At 52.3% G+C, this 23,750-nt stretch overlaps 1 protein-coding gene across 1 annotated transcript; it reads left to right on the top strand.

The window, feature by feature from the left end:
- The first annotated feature begins 2,637 nt into the window (after nt 1–2,637).
- LOC115655219 (actin-like) lies at nt 2,638–3,822 on the top strand. The gene has a single exon (XM_030570465.1). The coding sequence runs from the start codon at nt 2,638–2,640 to the stop codon at nt 3,820–3,822; it is 1,185 nt and encodes a 394-aa protein (XP_030426325.1).
- Nucleotides 3,823–23,750: the final 19,928 nt, after the last annotated feature.

The following is a 23,750-nucleotide window of genomic DNA, read 5'->3' as shown; positions in this document are numbered from 1 at the left end:
GGGCCTGTCACAGGTACCTCCTGCACCCTGGTGCCTAGGGAAGCCACCTTTGTTGCTGATGGTCATTCCCATCCAGCTCCCACACCCCCATCACAGCAGCTAGATGCAGAGAGCAGGACACATTCCCCCCAGAACAGCTCTTCTGCCAGGAGCCTAATAAATGGGGGGCAATACACATACAGTAAACACCTCGCTTTGTGTCCAGATGGCCTCAGAATCCCACAGCAGGTGGCCTCAGAGATCAGGGCCTGGCTGCAGATTCAGGACTGGAGCAATCCAAATGCCCTGCACTTTAGTGTATGTTGGAATCCAAACCCAGATCTAGATGCAAACTTTGCAGCTGATTCCTCTGGTGCATGGGGAGCAGTCCTGATCCTATGCAGCTGAGAACAGCGGTACACGCACATGTGTGTACACACACATGCTAGCAAGTTCATTCCCAGTCTGCCTCCAGCTCACTGCCCATAGGAGAAGCAGCTGGGGAGGCTCTGACATGAAGACTGACCTGAGCTGCCAGGGTACCTCTCTCATTCATTGGTGGTGCTCATGGGGATGCCTGCATTGCTTCTGGTTGAGTCCAGCTAAGTGACATCACTTGGCCAAGAGATCTCAGTGCCTGGCGTTGATCATAGACAGGAGTTAGCCAAGACCGCTCCCAGACTGTCTGCCAGTGAGCTGCTGGGCACAGCCAGCATGTGGGGCCAGGCCTCCAAGCAGCTCTGCCCTGGTCTCTGATCTCAGCTAAACAGGAAGCAATTTGAGTGAAGGGTTTCCAGTTGGGTCACTGATGCCACATGGCAAGGGGGCTCTGGAGGAGCAGAGAGTAATGCATGCTGGCGTCATACACCTGCAGCCCTCACAGCATGCTGCAAAAGCTTCCTGCATCAGCCTGACACAGCACCTCCACAAAGTGGGCACACAACACTATCCCTGGCTTATAGACAGGGAAAGTAAGTCACCAAGAGAAGTCATCTGCTCCGTGGCTGGTACCCTGCTGCGCTAACAGCTAGACACACTCCCTCCCTGCTTTGTATTGTATTGTAAAACCCACTAAAGCTGGGTTTGAGCTGCATGCCCCAGGCTCGTGCATCCCAGCTTCGACTACACATGGGAGAAATGGATTCACTCCCACCCTGTCCGCTCCCCACATACATGCATGAGAATCAAGTTGCACTGCCAGGGCATTGGTGAAAAGTGAATTTCAGAGTCTCACACAATTGCTCACAGAAACACTGGTGCAATGCCCATGCCCCAGAAGCAGCAGCACACTCATCCAATCAGAGACCAAAGCCCATTCCCCACGGTTTCTGAGATAGCCAGGGGAGAGGTCTGTATTACACTACCATATGTTTGATGGTTACTCTGTTATTGACTCTGTGTTACAAGGGGTTAATACCAATAGAAGGGAGACAGCACCATTCACCAAGGGACATGCAGGGGTCAATTTCTTTGACCCCCTCACCTCCATCAGGCTGGGCTCAGCCCTCTGGCTGGGAATTGCTCCAGTGGCTGAAGAAGCCAGGCTGGGAAGCTGCAGGGAAGACAGACAAGCTTTGTGTTGCTTTACTATCCTATTTTGCTTTTTTGTGTATTTTGTCCTACTGGTGAGGTTGTCAAATACTGTGGCTGAAAAGGGTGCTTTGGGTAGCTGAGGGAAGTTTTGCTGAGCAGCCTGCTCCAGCCAGGCCTGCTGAGGCCATGGTTGGTGCCAGGAGTCTGTGCTCTGTGACCCAGTCTGAGAGGGGAGGAATCGTGGGGACCGGGGGGGGGGGTGTTGCCAGCTTTGAGAGAGGATGGGCTCAAACAAACAGACAGCAGGAGCCAAAGGTACAGCTAGCTGTGGACTGTGACTGCTTCTCCACCCAAGCACAGCACAGCTCATTTGCCAATAGTCACACCCTGGGGTACAAAATTCCAGCAGTTTTTTCCTGACTAGATGAGAATAAGCAGATTGCCACTGGCCAGCAAGATGGCAGGAGCAGAGATCTCACAGATCAGGGAATTGGTCAGATTATTTTCTTAGATCTCCATGTTAACTATGAGCAAATACAAAAATATTCTCAGTAAACATACCTCAAACCAGGGCCAATCTCTGTTCAAGCCTTAACAGCTAAATAATGATGGGCACTGAACAGACAGACAGATGGAGGGACATGCAGGGCACTGGGTGGACAGACATATATGGCAATGGGCAGATAAATAGACAGACAGACTTGTGGACAAACTGCCATGCATTGGCAGCAATGCAGCGCCCTGAGTCAGAGGAATCCCCACTGGCTACAGGGTACTGTGCATGTCTCCGATATGCAGTCATTGCTCAGCTGCTCTCCCTGACAAGTCACATGTCTCTGTGTAGGCCAGGACCCATGTCTCACAGAATTCGACAGCAGAATCTGTGTTGGCCTCAACCTGAGCAGATTGTTACTCTCTGCACCTTCCCAAGAGCCCCTGTGAGCAACTCCCCCTTCTTCCTGGCACTATGATGTCATTGCTTTCTGTCCATGATGCAAGGTGTTGCTATGACAACACAGCTCTCCCTAGCTGTTTCCTGGGTTCTTCTCTCACCCAGCACTTGTGGCTGGCTCTTGGGACTGGAGGTAGGATTCAGAGGAAGAGTGTGCGGCAAGCCCTTCTGAAATGAGCCAGCGGAAGAAACCTAAGAGTCACAGTCCTGCCGGCCATGGGTCTAGCACCAGGGACCTTGCCTCAGAGAAGTACAAAGACTATTGTGCTGTGGTAATAGACACTGGCACTGGCTACACCAAGAGTGGGCTGGCCGGGGACGAGAAACCGCAGTCCATCCTGCCGAGCTACGTAGGGGTTCCCAAGATCAGGACCAAGGACAGCTCCCTATATTACATTGGGGAAAGCATCCCACGCAGGAGCTCGGAGGTGATCACGAGCATGGTGATGACCCATGGTGTGGTGACTGACTGGGACGCCCTAGAGATGTTATGGCACCACATCTTTAATAGAGAGCTCAGTGTATGCCCCAAGGAGCTGGCCGTGCTGGTCACAGATGCCCCCCTCTCTCCGACCACCAACCGGGAGAAGATGGCCGAGTTGCTGTTCGAGAGCTTTGAGGTGCCGGCAATGCTTGTGGCACACCAGTCCCTGCTCTCGTTATATTCCTATGGGCGCACCAGTGGGCTAGTGATTGGCTCTGGCTATGGGACCTCATACACCGCTCCTGTCCGCGATGGCTACATCTTGCCTCACGCCACCTACCGGTTGGACATGGCAGGCAGCAGGCTGACACGTTACCTAGCCAAACTGATGGGGGAGTGCGGGAACCCCTTCCAGGAGGAAGAGCTGGAGCTGGTCTGCAAGATAAAGGAGCAGTGCTGCTACATCCCTGAGGACTTCCAGGCTGAGCTGAATGGGGAAGAGAAGAAATACCTCATGGACTTCACCCTTCCCGACAAGCAGGTCATCTCCATTGGCAGTGAGCGCTTCCGCTGCCCTGAGGCGCTTTTTACCCCCTCCGTCCTGGGCTTCCCTGAGGTGGGCATTCACATCCATGCCATGAACAGCATCAGGAAGTGCAAGCTGGAGCACCAGGCAGAGCTGCTGGCCAACATGGTGCTGGCTGGGGGAACCACCATGCTCCGCGGCTTCTCTGAGAGGATCAAGAAGGAGCTGCTCAGGATGGAGACAGTGGGCAAAGGGCAAGTGGGCATCCTGGCTTCCCCCCACCGCAGCTACTCGGCGTGGCTAGGTGGCTCCATCATAGCATCACTCAACGCCTTCCAGAACATCTGGATCAGCCGCCTGGCCTACAATGAGAAAGGATCTTTTGTAGTCCACCGGCACTGCTTCTGAGCGGGCAAGCTGGGCGGGCACAGGGCATGAGAGGCATGGGTACGGGAAAGTCCCTCTATAAACGCTGTTTACGGGACAACAGGCACGGAGCTGGCTTCCTCGCTAGATGCTGCCTGCCAGCCTCACAGAGGGGAAACCCACTGGGGCTACCCATGCTGAGCAACAGAAATCATGGGGTCTGCACCATGGGCAGACCAAGATGGGCATGTGCACCAGATCTGAGCTCCATGGGTAATGAACAGGTGCATCCATTGGTGGGGAAGTTCCCAGGGAGCACCCCTGGGGTCACTGCCCATCATTCCCTATACCCACCAGTTCCCCCTCCACCGCAGAAAACACTGCTCATCGTACTTTATACCTCCCAGATCTCCGCCCGCAGAACACACTACCCATAGTACCCTACACCCACAGCTCCCCCTCCACCCTGGAACAAAGTGATCATCGTTCCTTATTCCCCCTGCTCCCCCTCCCCCTTGGGAACACACTGCCCATTTTCCCCTATACCCCACAGCTCTAGCCTGCCTGCAGGAACACACAGCCTGTCCTGCTCTATATCCCCCAGTTACCCCTCCACCCTGGAACACATTGCCTATCGTGCGCTATACCTCCCGGCTAACCCGCCACCAAACACACTGCCCATTGTACCCTATATCCCACGGTTCCCCATCTCGGATCACACTGCCCATCGTACCCTATACCCCTGGTTCTCTCCTCTCCCACCCCCTGGAACACACTGCCCATCGTACCCTACACCCCCTGTTCCCTCCTGGAACACAGTGCCCATCGGTCCCTATCTCTCTCAACTCCCCCCCACTCCCCTGGAAAACACTGCCCATTGTGCCCTATACCCCCCTAGCTCCCCCTTCCCCCTGGAACACAGTGCCCATCATGCCCTATACCTCCTGCTCCATGCTACCCCCCTGAACACACTGCCCATCGTGCCCTAAACCCCCAGACTTCCCCTCCTCCTCCTCCAGGAACACACTTCCCATCATGTCCTATACTCTCCCCTCCCCCTCCCCCCTAGAACACACTGCCCATCGTACCATACATCCCTGGCTCCCCCTCCCCCCAGGAACACATTGCCCATCGTGCCCTATGTTCTCTGGATTCCCCATACTCCCTGGAGTACACTGCCCATTTTGCTCTATACCCCCTTGTCACGGAGTGTGGGGAAGTCAGGGCTCTGCACCCCTCTCCTACTTCCTGCAGTTCACCATGACTTTCAGCTAGCAAAACAAAAGGTTTATTAGAGGACAGGAACACAGTCTAAAACAGAGCTTGTAGGTACAGAAAACAGGACCCCTCAGTCAGATCCCTCTTAAAGGATGGGGAGCCCAGACCCAGGTTCTGATCCTCCACCTGTCTCCCCAGCCAGCTCCAAACTGAAACCCCTTCCTGCTGCCTCATCCAGCCACACTCCTGGCCTCTCCTCCAGCCTTTGTCCAGTTTCCCTGGCAGAAGGTGTCACCTGGCCCCAACTCCCTCCTGGGCTGAGGTTACAGAGGGCAGCCACCAATGTTTAAGACAAAGTGCTGCCCATCAAGTATCATCCACCAGTGAAGTCACAGTCTTATTGCCCATCACCATCTAGTATTGGTGCAGTACCTCAGGGAAACAGAGGCACACCCTGTGTTAACAGAAGACAGTAAACTAGTAAAACTCCCATGCAACATTACCAGGTTAATACTCCCTAGTCCATCACATCTCTCCTCCCTTCAAGACTGAACTGAGCAGGGTCACTCTAATCAGTGACCTGGGGAAGTTCAGGCCCCCATCTCTGGGACAACGCATCAGCTATCACGTTGGCACTTCCCTTCAGAGGGACCACCTCCATATCATAATCCTGGAGGAGCAGGCTCCACCTCAGGAGCGTGGCATTGCTCCTTTGATCTGGTGTAGCCAGGTCAGGAGAGAGTGGTCAAATGGATATGGCTGTAGTTTCCTAAGGGCCCATGCCATAGCCAGGCATTCCTTCTCTATGGCCGCGTAGTTTTGCTCCCAAGGTAACAACTTCTTGCTCAAGTACATGATGGGATGTCGCTCCTCCTTTTCATCAACCTGCATTAACACCGCACTCAGACCTGGGTCTGAGGCATCCGTGAACACCATAAAGGGCTTGTCAAAGTCTGAGTTTATCAGAACTAGGCCATTGACCAAAGTTTCCTTCTCTGTGCACTGTTCAGTCCAGAACACTTTGTCTAGCTTTCCCTTCTTGCATAGCTCAGGGATGGGGGCGGCTATGGAGCTAAAGAGAGGCCTGGACCAACTTTTTAGTTTGGGGAGTGGGCCAGTCTCTGATCGCCTCCACCTTGGCTGGTTCTGGCTTTAGGCAACTGCTCCCAACCCAGAGGCCGAGGTAAGATACTTCAGCCATCCTCACCTTGCGCTTTTCAGCTTTTATGGTCAGCCCAGCCTCCTGGAGTTGGTCCAGCACTTGTTTAACCTGGAACATATGGTCCTCCCATGTCTGGCTAAAGACACAGATGTCATCAATGTACACCACGGCAAAACTCTCCACCCCCCCGGGTGCTGCAAGGTAGCAGGCGCCCCCGTGAGGCTGAAAGGCAGGGCCAGGAAATCAGAGCCCCAGAAGGGTGATAAAGGCAGATTTCAGCCTGGCATCTGCATCAAGTGGTACTTGCCAGTAGCCCTTTGTAAGATCCATGGTAGTAAGGTAGCGAGCTCCTCCCAGCTTGTCTAGGAGCTCGTAAGGCCTGGGCATGGGGCAGGCATCAGACACAGTGATGGCATTAAGCTTCCAAAAGTCTATACAGAACCGGATCAACCCATCCTTTTTGCATTTGTCTTTGTTAAACTTCATCTTGTTTACCTCAGACCATTTCTCCAATTTGTCCAGATCATTTTGAATTATGACCCTGTCCTCCAAAGCAGTTGCAATCCCTCCCAGTTTGGTATCATCTGCAAATTTAATAAGCGTACTTTCTATGCCAATATCTAAGTCGTTGATGAAGATATTGAACACAGCCAGTCCCAAAACAGACCCCTGCAGAACCCCACTTGTTATACCTTTCCATCAGGATTGGAAACCATTAATAACTACTATCTGAGTATGTTTATCCAGCCAGTTATGCACCCACCTTATAGTAGCCCCATCTAAATTGTATTTGCCTAGTTTATCGATAAGAATATCACGTGAGACCATATCAAATGCCTTACTAAAGTCTAGGTATACCACATCCACTGCCTCTCCCTTATTCACAAGACTCATTATCCTACCAAAGAAAGCTATCAGATTGGTTTGACACAATTTGTTCTTTACAAATCCATGCTGGCTATTCCCTATCATCTTACCACCTTCCAAGTGTTTGCAGATGATTTCCTTAATTACTTGCTCCATTATCTTCCCTGGCACAGAAGTTAAACTAACTGGTCTGTAGTTTCCTGGGTTGTTTTTATTTCCCTTTTTATAGATGGGCACTATATTTGCCCTTTTCCAGTCTTCTGGAATTTCTCCCATCTCCCATGATATTCCACAGCCACCTTCTGAAAAGGCTCTATGCTGGGCAAAGGTCTCAAAGCCGCTTTCCCCTTGTCCCGGGTCTTCCCCACTCTCTGACAGGGGTCACAGGATCTGCAATACTGTTGGACAGTATTAAAGACTCCAGGCCAGTAAAAATTCTGTAGCAGCTTCTGCCCGGTATGCCGGATTCCCTGGTGTCCTGAGAGAGGGATGTCATAGGCCAGGTCCAGTAGCCTGCGGCAATACTTCTGGGGGACCACCAGCTGCCTCCGGATCCCCCATGACTCCACTTCCCCTGGGGGAGCCCATTCTTGACACAGGAATCCCTTCTCCCACAGGAACCTCTCCTGGCAGCCCTTCCCCATGGTCTGTGCTGCACTGAGGCTAGCCAAGTCCCTTAGCTTCTGCAAGGAGGGATTTTTCTGCAATTCGGTCTGGAACTCAGCAGTTGGGGAAGAGATGGGGACCTGCTCCTTCTTACTGGCTGGGTCTTAAGCCACAGCCCCTCTGAGCTTTGTCCCTTTGCACTCCCTCCCCACCAGGGTCGGGTCCTGAGCCTCCGGTGACGTACCGTCCCCAATGTCAGGGTGTAGAGCTCCTCCCCGGCTCTGGCTACGTCTCATGAATAGGGCATTCTGGGGGTTGCTTGGCCAATCCTCTAGGTCACCTTCCAACAACACCTCAGTGGGCAAATGATAGTGCCTTGGGGCCCTCTTTGGCCCATTTCAGATGTACCTCATCATGGGCACCTTGAATGGGGTCCTGCTCAGGCCCGTCAGGGTCAGGTAGGTATTGGGCACCACCCTATTGAGAGCCACCACCTCGGGCTGGACTAGCGTCACCTCAGCACCATGTCCCAGTAGCCATTGACCTTTCTCCCATCCACCTCCAGGGGAACAAGGCTCTCGCTCCACTAACCCTCCGCCAAACAGACTTCTCATTGTTCCCTATACCCCCAGGTTCCCCCTGTTCTCCAGAACACACTGCTCATCATGCACTATATCCTCTGCTCCCCCTCTCCCCGGAACACACTGCCCATCGTGCCCTATACCCCCCAGTTACTCCCTGGAACACACAGACCGTCCTGCCCTATAGCCCCCAGATCCCCCTCCTCCCCAGAACACACCGCCCATCGTTTGCTATACCTCCCAGCTAACCCCCCCACCAAATGCACTGCCCATCGTACCCTACACCTCCTGGCTTTCCCCCCACCTCCTGGAAACACACTGCCCATCATGCCGTATAACCCCCAGCTCATCCTTCTGCCCCGGAAAACACTGCGCATCGTACCCTATACCCCCAGGCTCCCCCTACCCCCACAGAACAAACTGCTTATCATACCCTATACTCCCCGCTCCCACTCTCCCCCAAAACACACTGCCCATAGTGCCCTATACCTCCAGATCCCCCTCCTCCCGGAACACACTGCCCATCATTCCCTATACTCCTGGCTCCCTCTCCTCCCTGGAGCACATTGCCCATTCTGATCTATACCCATCAGCTCCTCTCCCCTCCCCCTCCATACAACACACTGCTCATCATGTCCTATACCCCCAGATCCCCCTCCCCACCCAGAACACACAGTCCATCTCACCCTGTACCCCCTGCACTCCACTCCCCTGGAACTCACCCCCCACCGTGCCATATATGCTCCAACCCCCAGGGACACACTGCTCATTGTGCCCTATACCCCCCAGTTTCCCCTGCCTCTCCAGGACACACTTCAAATCATGACCTATATCCCCCTGCTCCCATTCGCCCACAGAACACACTATCCATCATGTTCTCTACCCCCACTTTCCCCCCCTCAAAACACACTTCCCATTGTGCCCTATATCCCACTGTGCCCCCTCCCCCCCCGGACGACACTGCCCATTGTTCCCTGTACCCCCGTTTCTGACCTCCCCCCCGGAACACACTGCCCATTGTGCCCTATACCCCCAGCTCCCCTCTCCCTCAAGGAACACACTGCCCATCATGCCCTATACTCCCCCGCACTGTCTCCGCCCCAGAACACACTGCCCATTGTGCCCTATACTCCCTGGCTCCCTCTTCCTCTGGAGCACACTGCCCAATGTGCCCTGCTCTACCCTCCCTCCTGGAACACACTGCCCATTGTGCCCTATACCCGCCAGCTACCCACTCTCCCTCCAAACATGCTGGCCATCCTGCCATATACCCCCCGCTCCCTCTTCCCCCCAGAACACACTGCCCATCATGCCCTTTACTCCCCGGCAATCCATCCCCACAAAACACACTGCTCTTATCGCCCCCATGTAATGATACAACGATGTGGCCTCTGGAAGGAAACAATTGAGACTATCAATTCAAGACAAATTGCTTAGAGCAGGGCAGATAAAGCCCAAAGCTCGGTATCCTTTTTTTAACTAAGGCACAACAAACAGAGAGGACTTTGGTTTTACCCCACTGGCTAACCAGAAGTCATAAAAGCAATTCCCTTAGGTACTCCAGTTCCCTTGTATCACCACCAGCACCGCGCCTTGTAGGGATGAATGGTTATGAAAACCAATATCCCAGTAAAAGAAAAAGGTTCTCCTTATTCGAAAGGATGAAGCCCCAGGCCCAGATCAATATACAAGTCAGGTCTTACCCACAAATGATGCTATTGCTAGTCCTTTAGAATCTAAAATCTAAAGGTTTATTCATAAAAAGAAGGAAATATAGATGAGAGTTAAAATTGGTTAAATTGAATCAATTACATATAGTAATGGCAAAGTTCTTGGTTCAGGCTTGTAGCAGTGATGGAATAAAATGCAGGCTCAAATCAAGTCTCTGGAGTACATCCAAAGCTGGGATGGGTCATTCAGTCCTTTGTTCAGAGCATCAGTTTATAGCCAAGTTCCTCCAGAGGTAAGAAGCAGGACTGAAGACAAAATGGAGGGGTTTCCAGGGCCTTTTATATCCTCTGCCATGTGGAAGGAAACCCCTTTGTTCTTACTGTGGAAAATCACAGCAGCAAGATAGAGTTTCGAGTCACATGGGCAAGTCACACGGCCATGCATGATTCAGTTCTTTACAGGGAGAGTGACCATTCCTCAAATGCTACCTTGAACTTTCCCAGGAAGACATCTCATGTGGATTGGAGTCTCCCAAGGTCCATTGTCAGTTAAATGTTTCTTGATTGGGCACTGTCACAGACTCACAGGTCGTGCCCACTCATGGCCCTGTGCGGTCCCTGTGGGGAATCCCCTTCAGTGAGACAGCCCTTCTTGGGGGGGTCCACTCTCTCTTGGGAGTTAAGCCCCTTCACCTCCCGGAACCGCATCTCTCTGAGCCTTAGCACACCTGTCTCTCGCCATGGGCCCTCTCAGGGAGTCCACTCGCTCTGGACCCCTGAGGCCTCCACTCCCAGAGGGAATAATGCAATTCTCTAGACAGGAGTGACTCTCAGCCAGCGTAAAACAGGAGGGTTTATTGAGCATCTCAACACAGCATAGGAAACTCTCAGGGCCCTCAGGCCTGGCCTCCCTCAACACAGCACATCCAAGTCTCCTCTTCATCCAGGTGAGCTCTGCCTGCTTTCTCTCCAGTCCTGAGCCCCCCTGGTTCCCAGCTGGGCATCTGCTATCACATCCCCCAAGTCCTGCCTCTGTCCATTGTCTTCTATCCAGGTAAACAGGATCACCTGGGCCTCCTCTCCTCTCAGCTGTCCTCTGTCCCACTGTGGCAGGAACTGGCTGGGCAGGTTACCGGGGGTCCTCCCTTTACAGCCCATTGTCCTCCCATTGGCCAGAACTGGCTGTGACTCCTGAGCTGGGCCTCTCGGTTACCAGTCACTGGGGTATCCATTCTCCAGGCCATTGGCTGGGGTCCCAAGTTCCCTCGCTGGTCCTATATACAACAAACTCCCTCTCTCATCACCTCATTAAACCAGCAACACCCAGGAAAACTGAGTCCCACCCCCTGTGCATGCAAACCATTGAAAAACCCAAGAAAATCCCCTACTTCGTCACAGGCACTTAATCTACAAATTCCTTTCTCAAGAAGCTGACCAAATGCTTCACTAATACTACTTAGAATCAAACACATTGAGATACAAGTACATAGCCAATATTCATAATTTCAATTACAATATTGATACATACATACAGATAGCATAATCATAACCAGCAGATCATAACGTTTCCATAGACACCTTACTGGACCTCCTTTCTACAAGATTTGGTGTAACTATAGGACCTTGTTTGCAACAATGATCTATACGGTGACAGTTCATGTCAATAATGTCACACCTGGCTTCCTACTCCCCCATCCCGGACAGCACTGCCCATTGTGCCCTGTACCCTCTGCTCCCTCGGAACAAACTGCCCATCGTGCCCTATACCCTCCTTCGCTCCTCCCTCCTGCCAGGAACACACTGCCCATTGTGCCCTATACCCCCACCTCTCCCCACACCCCTGAAAAACACTACCCATCTTGCCCTATACCCCCTGCTCCCTCTCCACCTGGAACACACTACCCATCGTGTCCTATGCCTTCCCCAGCTGACCCTTGCCCCCGGAACCTACTGCCGATCATGGCCTATACCTACTCCTGCCAGGGACACACTGCCCATCATGCTCTGTACCTCCTGATTCCCCCCCATCCCGAAACACAATGTCCATAGTGCCCTATACCCCCGGCTCCCCCCTCCCACTGGAACTCACCCACCATCATCCTCTATACTCTCCTCCCCCCAGGGAAACACTGCCCATACTGCCTTATACCCCCCCAGCTTCCCCATTCCCCCCAGAACACACTGCCCGTTGTGCTCTGTACCCCCAGCTTCCCCCTCCCCCATGGAACACAGTTCCCATCATATCCTATACCCCTGGTATCCCTCCCCGCCAGAACACACTGCCCATCATGCCCTATACACTGACTTCCACCCTGCCCCCAAAACACACTCCCATCATGGCCTATACCTTTTCCTACCCCTTCCTCCCCCCTGGAACACACTGCCTATCATGCCCTAAACCCCCTGCTCCCCCTCCCCCCTGGAACACACTTCCCATCATGCCCTATACCCCCAGCTCTCCCCTGTACCCTGGAACACACTCCACATCCTGTCTTATACCCCCTGCTCCCCCTCTTTCCCAGAACACACTGCTCATACTGCCCTATATCCCCAGCTTCCCCCCCAAAAACACACTGCCAATCGTGCCCTATACCCTACTCCATTCCACCCTCCCTCCAGAGCACACTGTCCATCATGCCCTATACCCCCAGCTCCCATTTCAAACCCTCCCACCCCCACCTCCAGAACACAATGCCCATCATGCCCTATACACCCCACTCCTCCTCCCCCCCAGCAACACTGCCTATTGTGCCGTGTTCTCCCCAGATCACCCTTGGGAACGCATTGCCCACTGTGCCTTATACCCTCCCCCTCTTCTCCCTCCCCCCTAGAACATACTGTCCATCATGCCTTATCTCCCAGTTTCCCCTCGCCCCCGGAACACACTGCCCATTGTGCCCTATACCCCGCGGCTCTCCCTCCCTCACAGGACACACTTCCCATCGTGCCCTGTACCCCCAGCTCCCGCTCCCGCCAGAACACACTGCCCATCATGCTCTATACCTCCCAGCTCCTGCTTGCCCCCCAAACCCACTGCCCATTGTGCCCTATATCCCGGCTCCCCCTTGCCCCCCAGAACACACTGCCCATCGTGTCCTTTACACCTGGCTCCCTTCCCTCCCACAGAACACACTTCCAGTCGTGCCTTATTCTGCGTGGATCCCATTATCCTATCCTCCTGGAACACACTGCCCATCGTGCCCTATACCCCAGGCTCCTCACTGCGCACTGGAACATACTCTGCATCCTGCCCTATACCCCCGGCTCCCCTTCCTCCCCAAAACACACTACTCATCATTCCCCATACCCACCAGCTCCCCACAACCTCACAGAATACAGTGCCCATCATGCCCTATACCCCCCAGCTCACCCTCTCCCCAGAACACATTGCTCATACTGACCTATATCCCCAGCTCCCCCTATAAACACACTACCAATCGTTCCCTATACCCTCCCCCCAGAACACACCGCCCATTGTGCCCTCTACCACCCGCTCCCTACTCCCCCCCAAACACATTTCCCATTGTGCCCTATACCCTTCCCCACCCCAACCTCCCCCCCCCCGGAACACACTGCCCATCATACCCTATACCCCCGAGCCCTATTTCAATCCCCCCTCCAAAACACAATGCCCATCATGCCCTATACCCATCCACATGCCCTGTATCTCCTTCTCTCCCTCGCCCACAGAACACAGTGCCCCTCATACCCTATTCCCCCCAGGTCCCCCCTGCCCCTGGAAAACACTGTCCATCGTGCTCTGTACCCTCCCCACTGCTCCCCACCCCAGAACAAACTGCCCATCATGCCCTGTGCCTCCTACTCCCCCTCCCCCCAGAACACACTGCCCATCATGCTCTATTCCCCCCAACTCCCCCCTCCCCCTGGGAACGCACTCCCATCCTGTCCTATACCCTCCTCCGCTCCTCCCTCCCCACCCATAACACACTGCCCATTGTGCCCTATACCGTGCCACTTCCCCCTCCAACATGGAACACAGTTCCCATTGTGCCCATACTCCTGGTCCCCCCCCCAGAACACACTGTCCATCGTGCCCTATACACCCTGCTCCCTCTTCCCCCTGGGAACATTCTGGCCATCGTGCCCTATACCCTCACCCCACTCCCTACTCCCTCGCCCCAGAACACACTGCCCATCATGCCTTATTCCCCCTGGCTCCTGCTCCCATGTCAAGGCTGAATCCCAACTCTTTCACTCTGAGTGCACAAGTGAGGCCCGCAAGGATTTTAAAAATTAATACTTGCTACAACAGGCTTGTATTACACTCCCAAGGTTACAGCTTTTCTCTGAGCTTGGCTTGGTAAATGCTGCCACAACCCAAATGCAACAAAACCCCCTTTGAACCCAGGAAGAAGTACTTGGGAATTCCTCCCTGTGTGGTGCCCTCAAGCCCTTTCACACACACACACCCCACCCCCTCTGGGGAAGAGCTGAGAAAGGAAACAAAGGAAATTAGCTGTGGCTATGTCATAACATTTTTTCCCAGATCTGGACCTTAGCGTCCAAAATATGGGTGTTAGCATGAAAACCTCCAAGCTTAGTTACCAGCTTGGACCTGGTATTTGCTGCCACCAGCCAGGGATTATACAGTGCCTAGCTCACTGTAGTCTCCCCAAAACCTTCCCTGGGGGACCCCAAGACTCAGATTCCTTGAGTCTCACAACAAAGGGAAATAACCCCCACCCCTTGTTTCCTTGTTACTTCCTCCCAGGCTCCCCTCCCTGGAGGACCCTAGGAGATTCCCTGCTTCCAGTCCTGGAAACACAAGTACCGAGAGATCTAATCTCTCCCCCTCACCCAGAGGGTATGCAAAGTCAGGCTTAGTAAATCTAACACAAAGAGATTTTCCCCTTGACTTTTTCCTTCCACCAATTCCCTGGTGAGCTGCAGACTCAATTCCCTGGAGTCCCCACTAAAGAAAAACTCCAACAGGTCTTAAAAAGAAAGCTTTATATAAAAAAAAGAAAGAAAAAGACATTAAAAATAGTCTCTGTAATAAGATGACAATATACAGGGTCATTGCTTAAAGGAAAAAAATGAATAAACAGCCTTATCCAAAAAGAATACAATTTAACACATTCCAGCAACTACACACATGTAAATACAAAAGAAAACAATATCAACCTATAGTCTTACTATCCTTGTACTTACAACTTGGAAACAGAAGATTAGAAAGGCAGGAGATAGAAAAATTACTCTCAGAGCCGAGAGGGTCAGACCCAAGACAAAGAGCAAAGAACTCACACCCAAAACTTCCCTCCACCCAGATTTGAAAAAGTCTTGTTTCCTGATTGGTCCTCTGGTCAGGTGTTTTTTGTGTAAGCAGTGTCAGGATAAGCTCTACACTGACATCTGGTGGAAAGAATTTCAGAGTGTATTTGCATAGGCACGCCTACCCTATCCCAGACTGCCGAGCTGTGGGACTGCTTGGTGACAAATGACTCACCCTCAGTTGGGTGGTACTTGCTAGACAAGGGACATGGGTTCCAAAACCCAGTGAATTGAGAGAGGTTGGGGACAGATATTTGTGTCTGGTAGTGTAGTCTCCTTGTGGAGCTGGAAGCACCAGTTCTAGCCCCTTCTCTCTCCACTGTGGAATGTTAGAGTTGATTTTCTTATTCCCTTAAGAATCTAAATACAGGTTACTGAGCTGAACTCACTTTGGGCTAATGGTGCACTAGCACTGGGGCTCCCCTACTATGAGCTGAAAATCACTAAAGAGCTGAAATTACTGAGCTGAGAGCACTGAGTACTGTGCTAACTAGTGGGGAGCCCAAAGCTATACTGTGGAACAGAGCCACTGGCGGAGTGGAGCAGTTTGTTGGGACGGCTGGTGGAGCAGAGCGGCATAGCTGTGAGATGGGTGGAGTGACCTACAGAGCGAGCAGTTTGCAGGGACACCTGGAGCAGCTCACGGGACAGCTGGTGGAGCAGAGCAGCTGGTGGAGCGGAGCAGTTTGTAAGGATGGCTGGAGGAGCCGAGTGGAGCAGCTGGTAAAGTGGAGCAGTTTGTGGAGAAGGCGGGAGCAGAACCCCTGGAGAGGCAGGGCAGTTGGCCCCGGACACGTAAGGTGCCCCTTTCTGCCCAGGCTGGGGGGGGGAGACCTCTGCAGATAGACTCTCGAACTTTGGGGCTGCACTGACCCAGGACAGAGACTTTTGGGATTGTGGGACTTTTGGGACTGTGGGTGATTTGGGGGGTTGCTGGACTCAAGAGCCCAGGGAAGAGGACACAGCCCAATTTCCTGGGTTGGGTCCTTCACCTGATGAGTGGGTGAAGGCTTTGGGGCAAGCATTAGGGAAGGTCATGCCACCCCACCCCGAGTCAAGCCCCTGTCATAAACTGAGGTTGTTTTCTGGGGGTCCCACCCCAATACCTGGGGAGGAAGCATTTGAAGCCTGGCTGGAGCACACCACAGAGATGCTGCAGGAGTGGGCGTTGCCTGAGTCTGAAAAGAGAAGGCGACTAGTAGAGTGTCTCAGGGGGCCAGCTCTAGATGTGATTCGCACCCTGAAGCTCAGTAACCCTGGGGTCAAGGTGAGGGACTGCCTAGAGGCCCTGGACCATGCCTTTGGGGGAACTGAGGGTTCAGAGGATGTTTATTGCAAATTCCTCAATGCCAGGCAACAAAAGGGAGAGAAGGTTTCTGCCTATGTCCAAAGATTGGAGAAATTATTAGAGAGAGCCATCATGAGGGGAGCAGTAGTCGTTGAGCAAATGGACCAGACTAGATTGGCTCAGATTGTGAGAGGAATTCAATATCAGAACCCAATCCTTCTCCACCTTCGATTAAGGGAACGGCAAGATAATCCGCCAAGTTACTCTCGCCTGATAAAAGAGGTCCGAGAGGAAGAAGAGAGGAAGGCAGCTGGTGAGGTCTGGGAGGTGCAGCAACACCAAGCAACTGGCACAACATCCACACGGACACCCAAGGCACTAATGGTGAATCCTCAAGAGGAACTTACTCAGCGAGTGCAGGCCTTGACACAGAAAGTGACTGAACTAGAGAATACCCTCGATTCAGCAAAGACTTCAAGGTGCAAGGAACCCTCTGCTACCATGGTCCAGAGGACTACGTTTAGAACATCTGCACCCCCTCAACAGCAAGGGAAAGGACAATCCTTCTTCTGCTACCGGTGTGGCCAGAGTGGGCACCTTGCTGCAAGGTGTCAGAATGCAGAGAATCCCATGCTGGTATATCAAAAGCTGAGGACCACCTGGGGAAAGTCGGGAAATGGCCCCAGGGCCTGGGAAGGGAGCCGCCTAGGCCTGCAGGATGCGGAGGCTCCCCTGGAAGGAACCATGCAGCCCGAATCCCCCCAGGATTGATAGGACCCCGAGTGGAGGTCACTGTAAAGGTTGAAGGGACAGAATGTAGAGCAGTGCTTGACACTGGATCCCAGGTGACTATCATATTCCAGTCTTTCTACCGGCAGATGCTTGGGCATCTGCCTATACGGCCCCTGACAGGGCTTGGCCTATGTGGCCTCAGCATGGATGAATATCCTTATCAGGGCTATGTCATAGTACACCTGGAATTCCCAGAAGAGATTGCTGGGGTAAGACAGGAGGTGGACACTGCTGCTTTAATATGCCCTGACCCCAAAGGAGCCTCTGATGTGTCTGTGCTAATAGGGACCAACTCCAGCCTCTTTAGGATACTGGCCGATTACTGCAGACAGCAAGCAGGAAACCAATATCTGAACACCTTGGTGATACACACACACTGTGCCGCGGCTTACAGAAAAATTGAGGACACAAGAAAAGTGATGCCTGATTTGCCAGTAGGAGCACTGAGGTATGCGGGCCCGGTCCCTTTAGTGGTGCCTGCCATGTCAGAAAAGGAGGTGATTGTCAGGAGTACCTGCCTAAAAGGCAGTAAGGGAACATTAGCTGTGGTAGAGCAGCCAACCAAGGGAGGGCTCCCAGAAGGAGTGCTGGTTCTCAGTGGAGTCATAACCCTACCTGCTGAAGCCCAGGAGGAGGTGACGATACTGGTTGCTAATGAAACACGCCGTGATGTGTTTGTAAAACCAGGGCAGAAGATTGCAGACATCTTTGAGCCTGAAAGCGTTGTGAGACCTCAGTGTGAAGCTGAAGTTCCAATGATAGATCCTGCGAAGTTTGACTTCGGGGACTCACTGCTGTCTGAGGAGTGGAAGGATCGCCTGAGGAAGAAGCTTTGCGAGAGATCCAAGGTGTTCTCACTACATGAGTGGGACGTGGGATGTGCAAAGGGAGTGGAACACCATATCAGGCTACAAGATCCCCGACCCTTCAGGGAGAGGTCTAGGAGGATTGCCCTCTCTGAGATGGAAGACGTGCGCCATCATCTTCAAGAGCTGATTGCGAATGGTATCATCACAGAGTCACGAAGCCCCTATGCCTCACCCATTGTGGTCGTTCGTAAGAAGAGTGGAAAAATCCGGATGTGTATTGACTACCGCACCTTAAACAGGCACACTACAGTTGATCAATACACCATGCCTCGAGTACAAGATGCCTTGGACTGTTTGCTGGGTAGTCAGTGGTTCTCTGTGTTGGATCTTCGGAGTGGATACTACCAGATCCCTCTGGGAGAAGAGGATAAGGAGAAGACAGCCTTCATCTGCCCGTTAGGGTTCTACCAGTTCGAACGCATGCCACAAGGGATTTCTGGGGCCCCTGCCACATTTCAACGACTTATGGAAAAAGTCGTGGGAGACATGAATTTACTGCAGGTGTTAGTTTACTTGGATGACCTGATTGTGTTTGGAAGAACCCTGAAGGAACATGAAGAAAGGCTTCTTAAAGTGCTCAATAGGTTGGAGGCATACGGTTTGAAGCTTTCAATTGATAAATGCCAGTTCTGCCAAACCTCTGTGAAGTATGTAGGTCACATCGTATCCCAAGAGGGTGTGAGTACTGACCCCGATAAAATAGAAGCACTCACTACCTGGCCACGTCCCATTAACTACAGAGAACTCAAGACATTTCTTGGATTTAGTGGCTACTACCGCAGATTTGTGAAGAACTATGCTACGATTGTAAAACCTCTGAATGATCTTACCAGGGGATACCAGTCCAACAAGAACAAATCTAAGACCCAGAATAAGCGGAGGCCTCCAAAGGCTCCTTTGCAGAGACACTATGGCCCCTTCGAACCATTTGGGCCACGGTGGGATGAAAGATGTGAGAGAGCTTTTCGGGAAATCATTACTCGCCTAACTCATGCTCCCATCCTAGTCTTTGCTGACCCAAGCAAACCGTTTATCCTGCAAACTGATGCCAGTTTGGAGGGTCTGGGAGCAGTACTGTATCAGGAAGTGGAAGGCAAACGCAAACCGGTAGCCTTTGCCAACCGAGGACTGTCTGACAGTGAAACTCGCTACCCCATCCACAAGCTGGAGTTCTTGGCCTTGAAATGGGCCATCACTGAGAAATTTTGAGACTACTTGTACGGTGCTCAGTTCCAGGTGTGGACAGACAACAACCCACTGACCTATGTGTTAACAAGTGCTAAATTGGATGCTACAGGCCAGAGATGGGTGGCCGCCTTGGCTAGCTATGAGTTCAGCATTCAATACCGATCAGGGAGGAGAAATGTAGATGCAGATGCCTTGTCCAGACGTCCGCAGGCACCTGATGTTGCTGTGATACCCACGGATGGCATGAGAGCTATCTGCAGTGTGAGTCGCCGAGAGCCGGAGGCCCCTGAGAGCCTTCATGGATGTGTTGCTGAAGCTTTGGGCCTGCCCCCTGAATGCGTGCCTTCTGCTTCAGTGAACTATATTGCTTTGGACCAATCTCCCTTGCCCATGCTCAATGCGGCTGACTGGCAGGAAGCCCAGCTGCAAGATATTGATATTTGTGATACACTACTTGCCAAAAGAGGGGGGCAAGGCCCAGCTGCGGTTGTCCCACCTACCCCAGAGGGTAAACTACTATTGAGAGAATGGACCAAACTGAAACTGATTCAGGGAGTGCTACACCGCATGACCACAGACCCTCTACAAAAGCAACGGACTCAACTAATGCTGCCAAAAGAGTACAGAGCCCTGGCCATGAGGGCCCTGCATGATGACTTTGGACATTTAGGGATGGAGAGGACCCTGGAACTTATCCGCAGTAGGTTCTATTGGCCTCGGATGGCCGAAGATGTTCGCAGAAAATGTGACACCTGCGCTCGATGTGTTCAAAGGAAAACTCTGCCCACAAGGGCCGCATATCTGAAGAACATCACCAGCAACAAACCTCTGGAGCTGGTTTGCATTGATTTCTTGTCCTTAGAAGTAGACAAGAGGAATATTGGGAACATTCTAGTAGTGACCGACCATTATATGCGATATGCGCAGGCATACCCCACACGTGATCAGAAGGCCACTACCATCGCTCGAGTACTGTGGGAAAAATATTTCTCAGTTTATGGATTCCCAGCCCAGATACACTCGGATCAGGGACGAGACTTTGAGAGTCACCTTCTGAAGGAGGTGCTGAGGATAGCAGGAATTAAAAAGTCAAGGACAACGCCTTATCACCCACAGGGTGATCCTCAGCCAGAGAGGTTCAACCGAACCCTGTTAGATATGTTAGGGACTTTGCGGCCAGAGCAGAAGGCAACCTGGAGCCAACATGTTGCATTTCTAGTGCACGCCTACAACGCCACAAAGAACGACGCTACGGGAGTCACCCCATATCTCTTAACGTTTGGGCAAGAACCAAGATTACCCATAGACCTGTGCTTTGGTGTATCCGAGGATGGAGATAGCTATGAAGCTCACCAGCAATATCTATCCCGACTACGAGAAAAGCTGCGGGATGCTTATCACTTAGCTACATCTGCAGCTCAGAAGAATACAGGCCGCAACAAACATCGATATGATGCTAGGGTATGTCTGCAAGAGCTCTAGCCAGGGGACAGAGTCCTGCTGCGAAATTTGGGTATTGCTGGCAAACACAAGATAGCTGACAGGTGGAAGGCAATACCTTACCTAGTGTTGGAAAAGCTAGGAGACCTGCCGGTTTATAAGATCAAACCTGAAGAGGGTACAGGGCAGACAAAGACCGTGCACAGAAACCTTTTGCTCCCTGTGGGGGAATTGGTAGGCAGCCCTTAAGAGATTGGCCACAACCGGGCAACTGGGCAGAACGAAGGTGCTGTGCCAAAGCCGCCTTCCAACGTGGACAGCCGTCTCCCTGCAGAAAACCTACCCCTACTCAGCACATCTGAGAGTGAGTCTGAGGAGGAAGACACAACCATGGTGTATCCTGGGATGAAGACAAGATTTCAGTCTCGAACCGCTGAATCAGAAGAGAGCACATCCTCTTCCGCCCTAAACCCTATGGCAGAAGTATTTAGGCCCATTCCTGACATCCCTGAGCCACTGGTGAGAACCTCGTGTAATGACTTACACAGGCTATTGGACAGTGGTGACATACAGATGGAGGATGTCCAGAGCACCTGCGACCCTCCACTGTTAGAACTAGAAATGCAGGGGCCTATGCCAGTATCTGAGGGGAACTCACAGGAAACCTCCACATCCGTCACTCAAGAGGATGTCCCCCCTACCATAGCAACAGAGATTCTCAATAGGCAAGACAGGGTAATAAGACCAGTGAAACGGTTAACTTACGATGCACCTGGGGTGATTAGTGAGGAGCCTATACATTTAGCACACAGGTTTGTGAAAGCTAAAGTGGGCTATCTAATGCCTTTTGGAGGGGACCAATAAGTTGGTATAGTAGGGAATGTGATTTGTCGGGACGACAAATTCTTGGCTGGGGGGAGGATGTAAGCAGTGTCAGGATAAGCTCTACACTGACATCTGGTGGAAAGAATTTCAGAGAGTGTATTTGCATAGGCACGCCTACCCTATCCCAGACTGCCGAGCTGTGGGACTGCTTGGTGACAAATGACTCACCCTCAGTTGGGTGGTACTTGCTAGACAAGGGACATGGGTTCCAAAACCCAGTGAATTGAGAGAGGCTGGGGACAGATAGCTGCTGCTGACTTGTGGAGCCAGAAGCACCAGTTCTGGCCCCTTCTCTCTCCACTGTGGAATGTTAGAGTTGATTTTTTTATTCCCTTAAGACTCTAGGTACAGGTTACTGAGCTGAACTCACTTTGGGCTAATGGTGTGCTAGCACTGGGGCTCCCCTACTATGAGCTGAAAATCACTAAAGAGCTGAAATTACTGAGCTGAGAGCACTGAGCACTGAGTACTGTGCTAACTAGTGGGGAGCCCAAAGCTATACTGTGGAACAGAGCCACTGGTGGAGTGGAGCAGTTTGTTGGGACGGCTGGAGCGGATCACGGGACAGCTGGTGGAGCAGAGCAGCTGGCAGAGCGGAGTAGCTGTGAGACGGGTGGAGCGGCCCACAGAGCGAGCAGTTTGCAGGGACAACTGGAGCAGCTCATGGGACAGCTGGTGGAGCAGAGCAGCTGGTGGAGCGGAGCAGTTTGTAAGGATGGATGGAGGAGCAGAGTGGAGTGGCTGGTAAAGTGGAGCAGTTCGTGAAGAAGGCGGGAGCAGAACCCACGGAGAGGCAGGGCAGTTGGCCCCGGACACGTAAGGTGCCCCTTTCTGCCCAGGCTGGGGGGGGGGGACCTCTGCAGATAGACTCTCGAACTTTGGGGCTGCACTGACACAGGACAGAGACTTTTGGGACTGTGGGTGATTTGGGGGGTTGCTGGACTCAAGAGCCCAGAAAAGAGGACACAGCCCAATTTCCTGGGGTGGGTCTTTGCTCACGGTTTGGTCTATGAACTCTAGTTGAGGTGTTTTTCCCAATTTAGTGTTTGTTGTTTATCTCATGTATTAAACCTTTTCTGCTACACCGAGACTCTGTTCTTGCGAGAAGGGAAGCATTGCCTCTTTGAGGTGCCTTGGGGTGTATGTAAGATTTTCCCAGGTCACTGGGTGGGGGCTCGAGCTGGTTTGGCATTGGGTTATTGAACGGAACCCCTGGATACTGAACCCGGCCCTTGTTGCTGCCAACTCAGAGGGGCAGAAGGGTTACATTTGTTACCCCTTTCCAGGTGAAAGAGACATTAACCCTTAGCTATCTGTTTATGACAGGCTACCAGCTAATCAAACAACATGCACAAACCTCTTAGGACACCAAAAATCCAATCCTGTTCTTAAAAAAAGGGAAATTTTATTAAAAACAAAAAGAAAGAAAATACATCTGGAACCTAGGCTTTTGCTAGATTTTAAAAGAGCAATTCCAAAAATCAAGCACTCAAAATAGCTTTTTTGGGGGTTCAGCTTAAAGGTTACAAGCAAAGAAAAGCATCTGGGGTTAGCACAGAGGAGTCCACAAGCCAATAAGAAATAAAAGAAATAACCCTACTTATGGCAAAGTACCTGCTTCTCCTCAGCAGGCTCAGTCCTTTCTAGCCTTGGAGACACAGGCTTGAGCAAAGCAAAATCCTTCCAGATCACACAGGGTCTGGCTGATCCCTCCCTCAGTCAGTCCCTTGTGCTGGGTTTCTCCCCTTTTGGGGACAGAGTGCCGCCTTCCTTGCTGGAAGGGTTCAGAGCCTTGCTGCACCTAACTTGCTAGCAGCTTCTCTCACTCTCCCCCCTGCTCCCATGCCAGGGAGGGTTTAAAAAGGTCTCCAGCAGTTGGGGCCAGCTGAACCTAATTAGTTCCCTGGTAACTCCTTTTCCAGCTGAACCTTATTTCCCCATGGCTATCTCTCCTCAGTGGATAGGGAGAGGCCTTTTAATCCCCCTGGGACTAATTACTACCCCTCCCTTTGTAGCCATTTGTCCTGGGTTTGCCACATATCCCCCACTCCCCAGCCCCCCGCTCAACACTGTGGGGTTGGGCTACTGGGTCGGAAAGCAGTGCACCCTCAA

This window comes from Gopherus evgoodei, chromosome 7 (assembly GCF_007399415.2).
Source record: "Gopherus evgoodei ecotype Sinaloan lineage chromosome 7, rGopEvg1_v1.p, whole genome shotgun sequence".
In the NCBI taxonomy this organism is placed as follows: Eukaryota; Metazoa; Chordata; order Testudines; family Testudinidae; genus Gopherus; species Gopherus evgoodei.
Note: the sequence above shows the minus strand (reverse complement) of the source record. Positions and strands in the feature narration are given on the sequence as shown.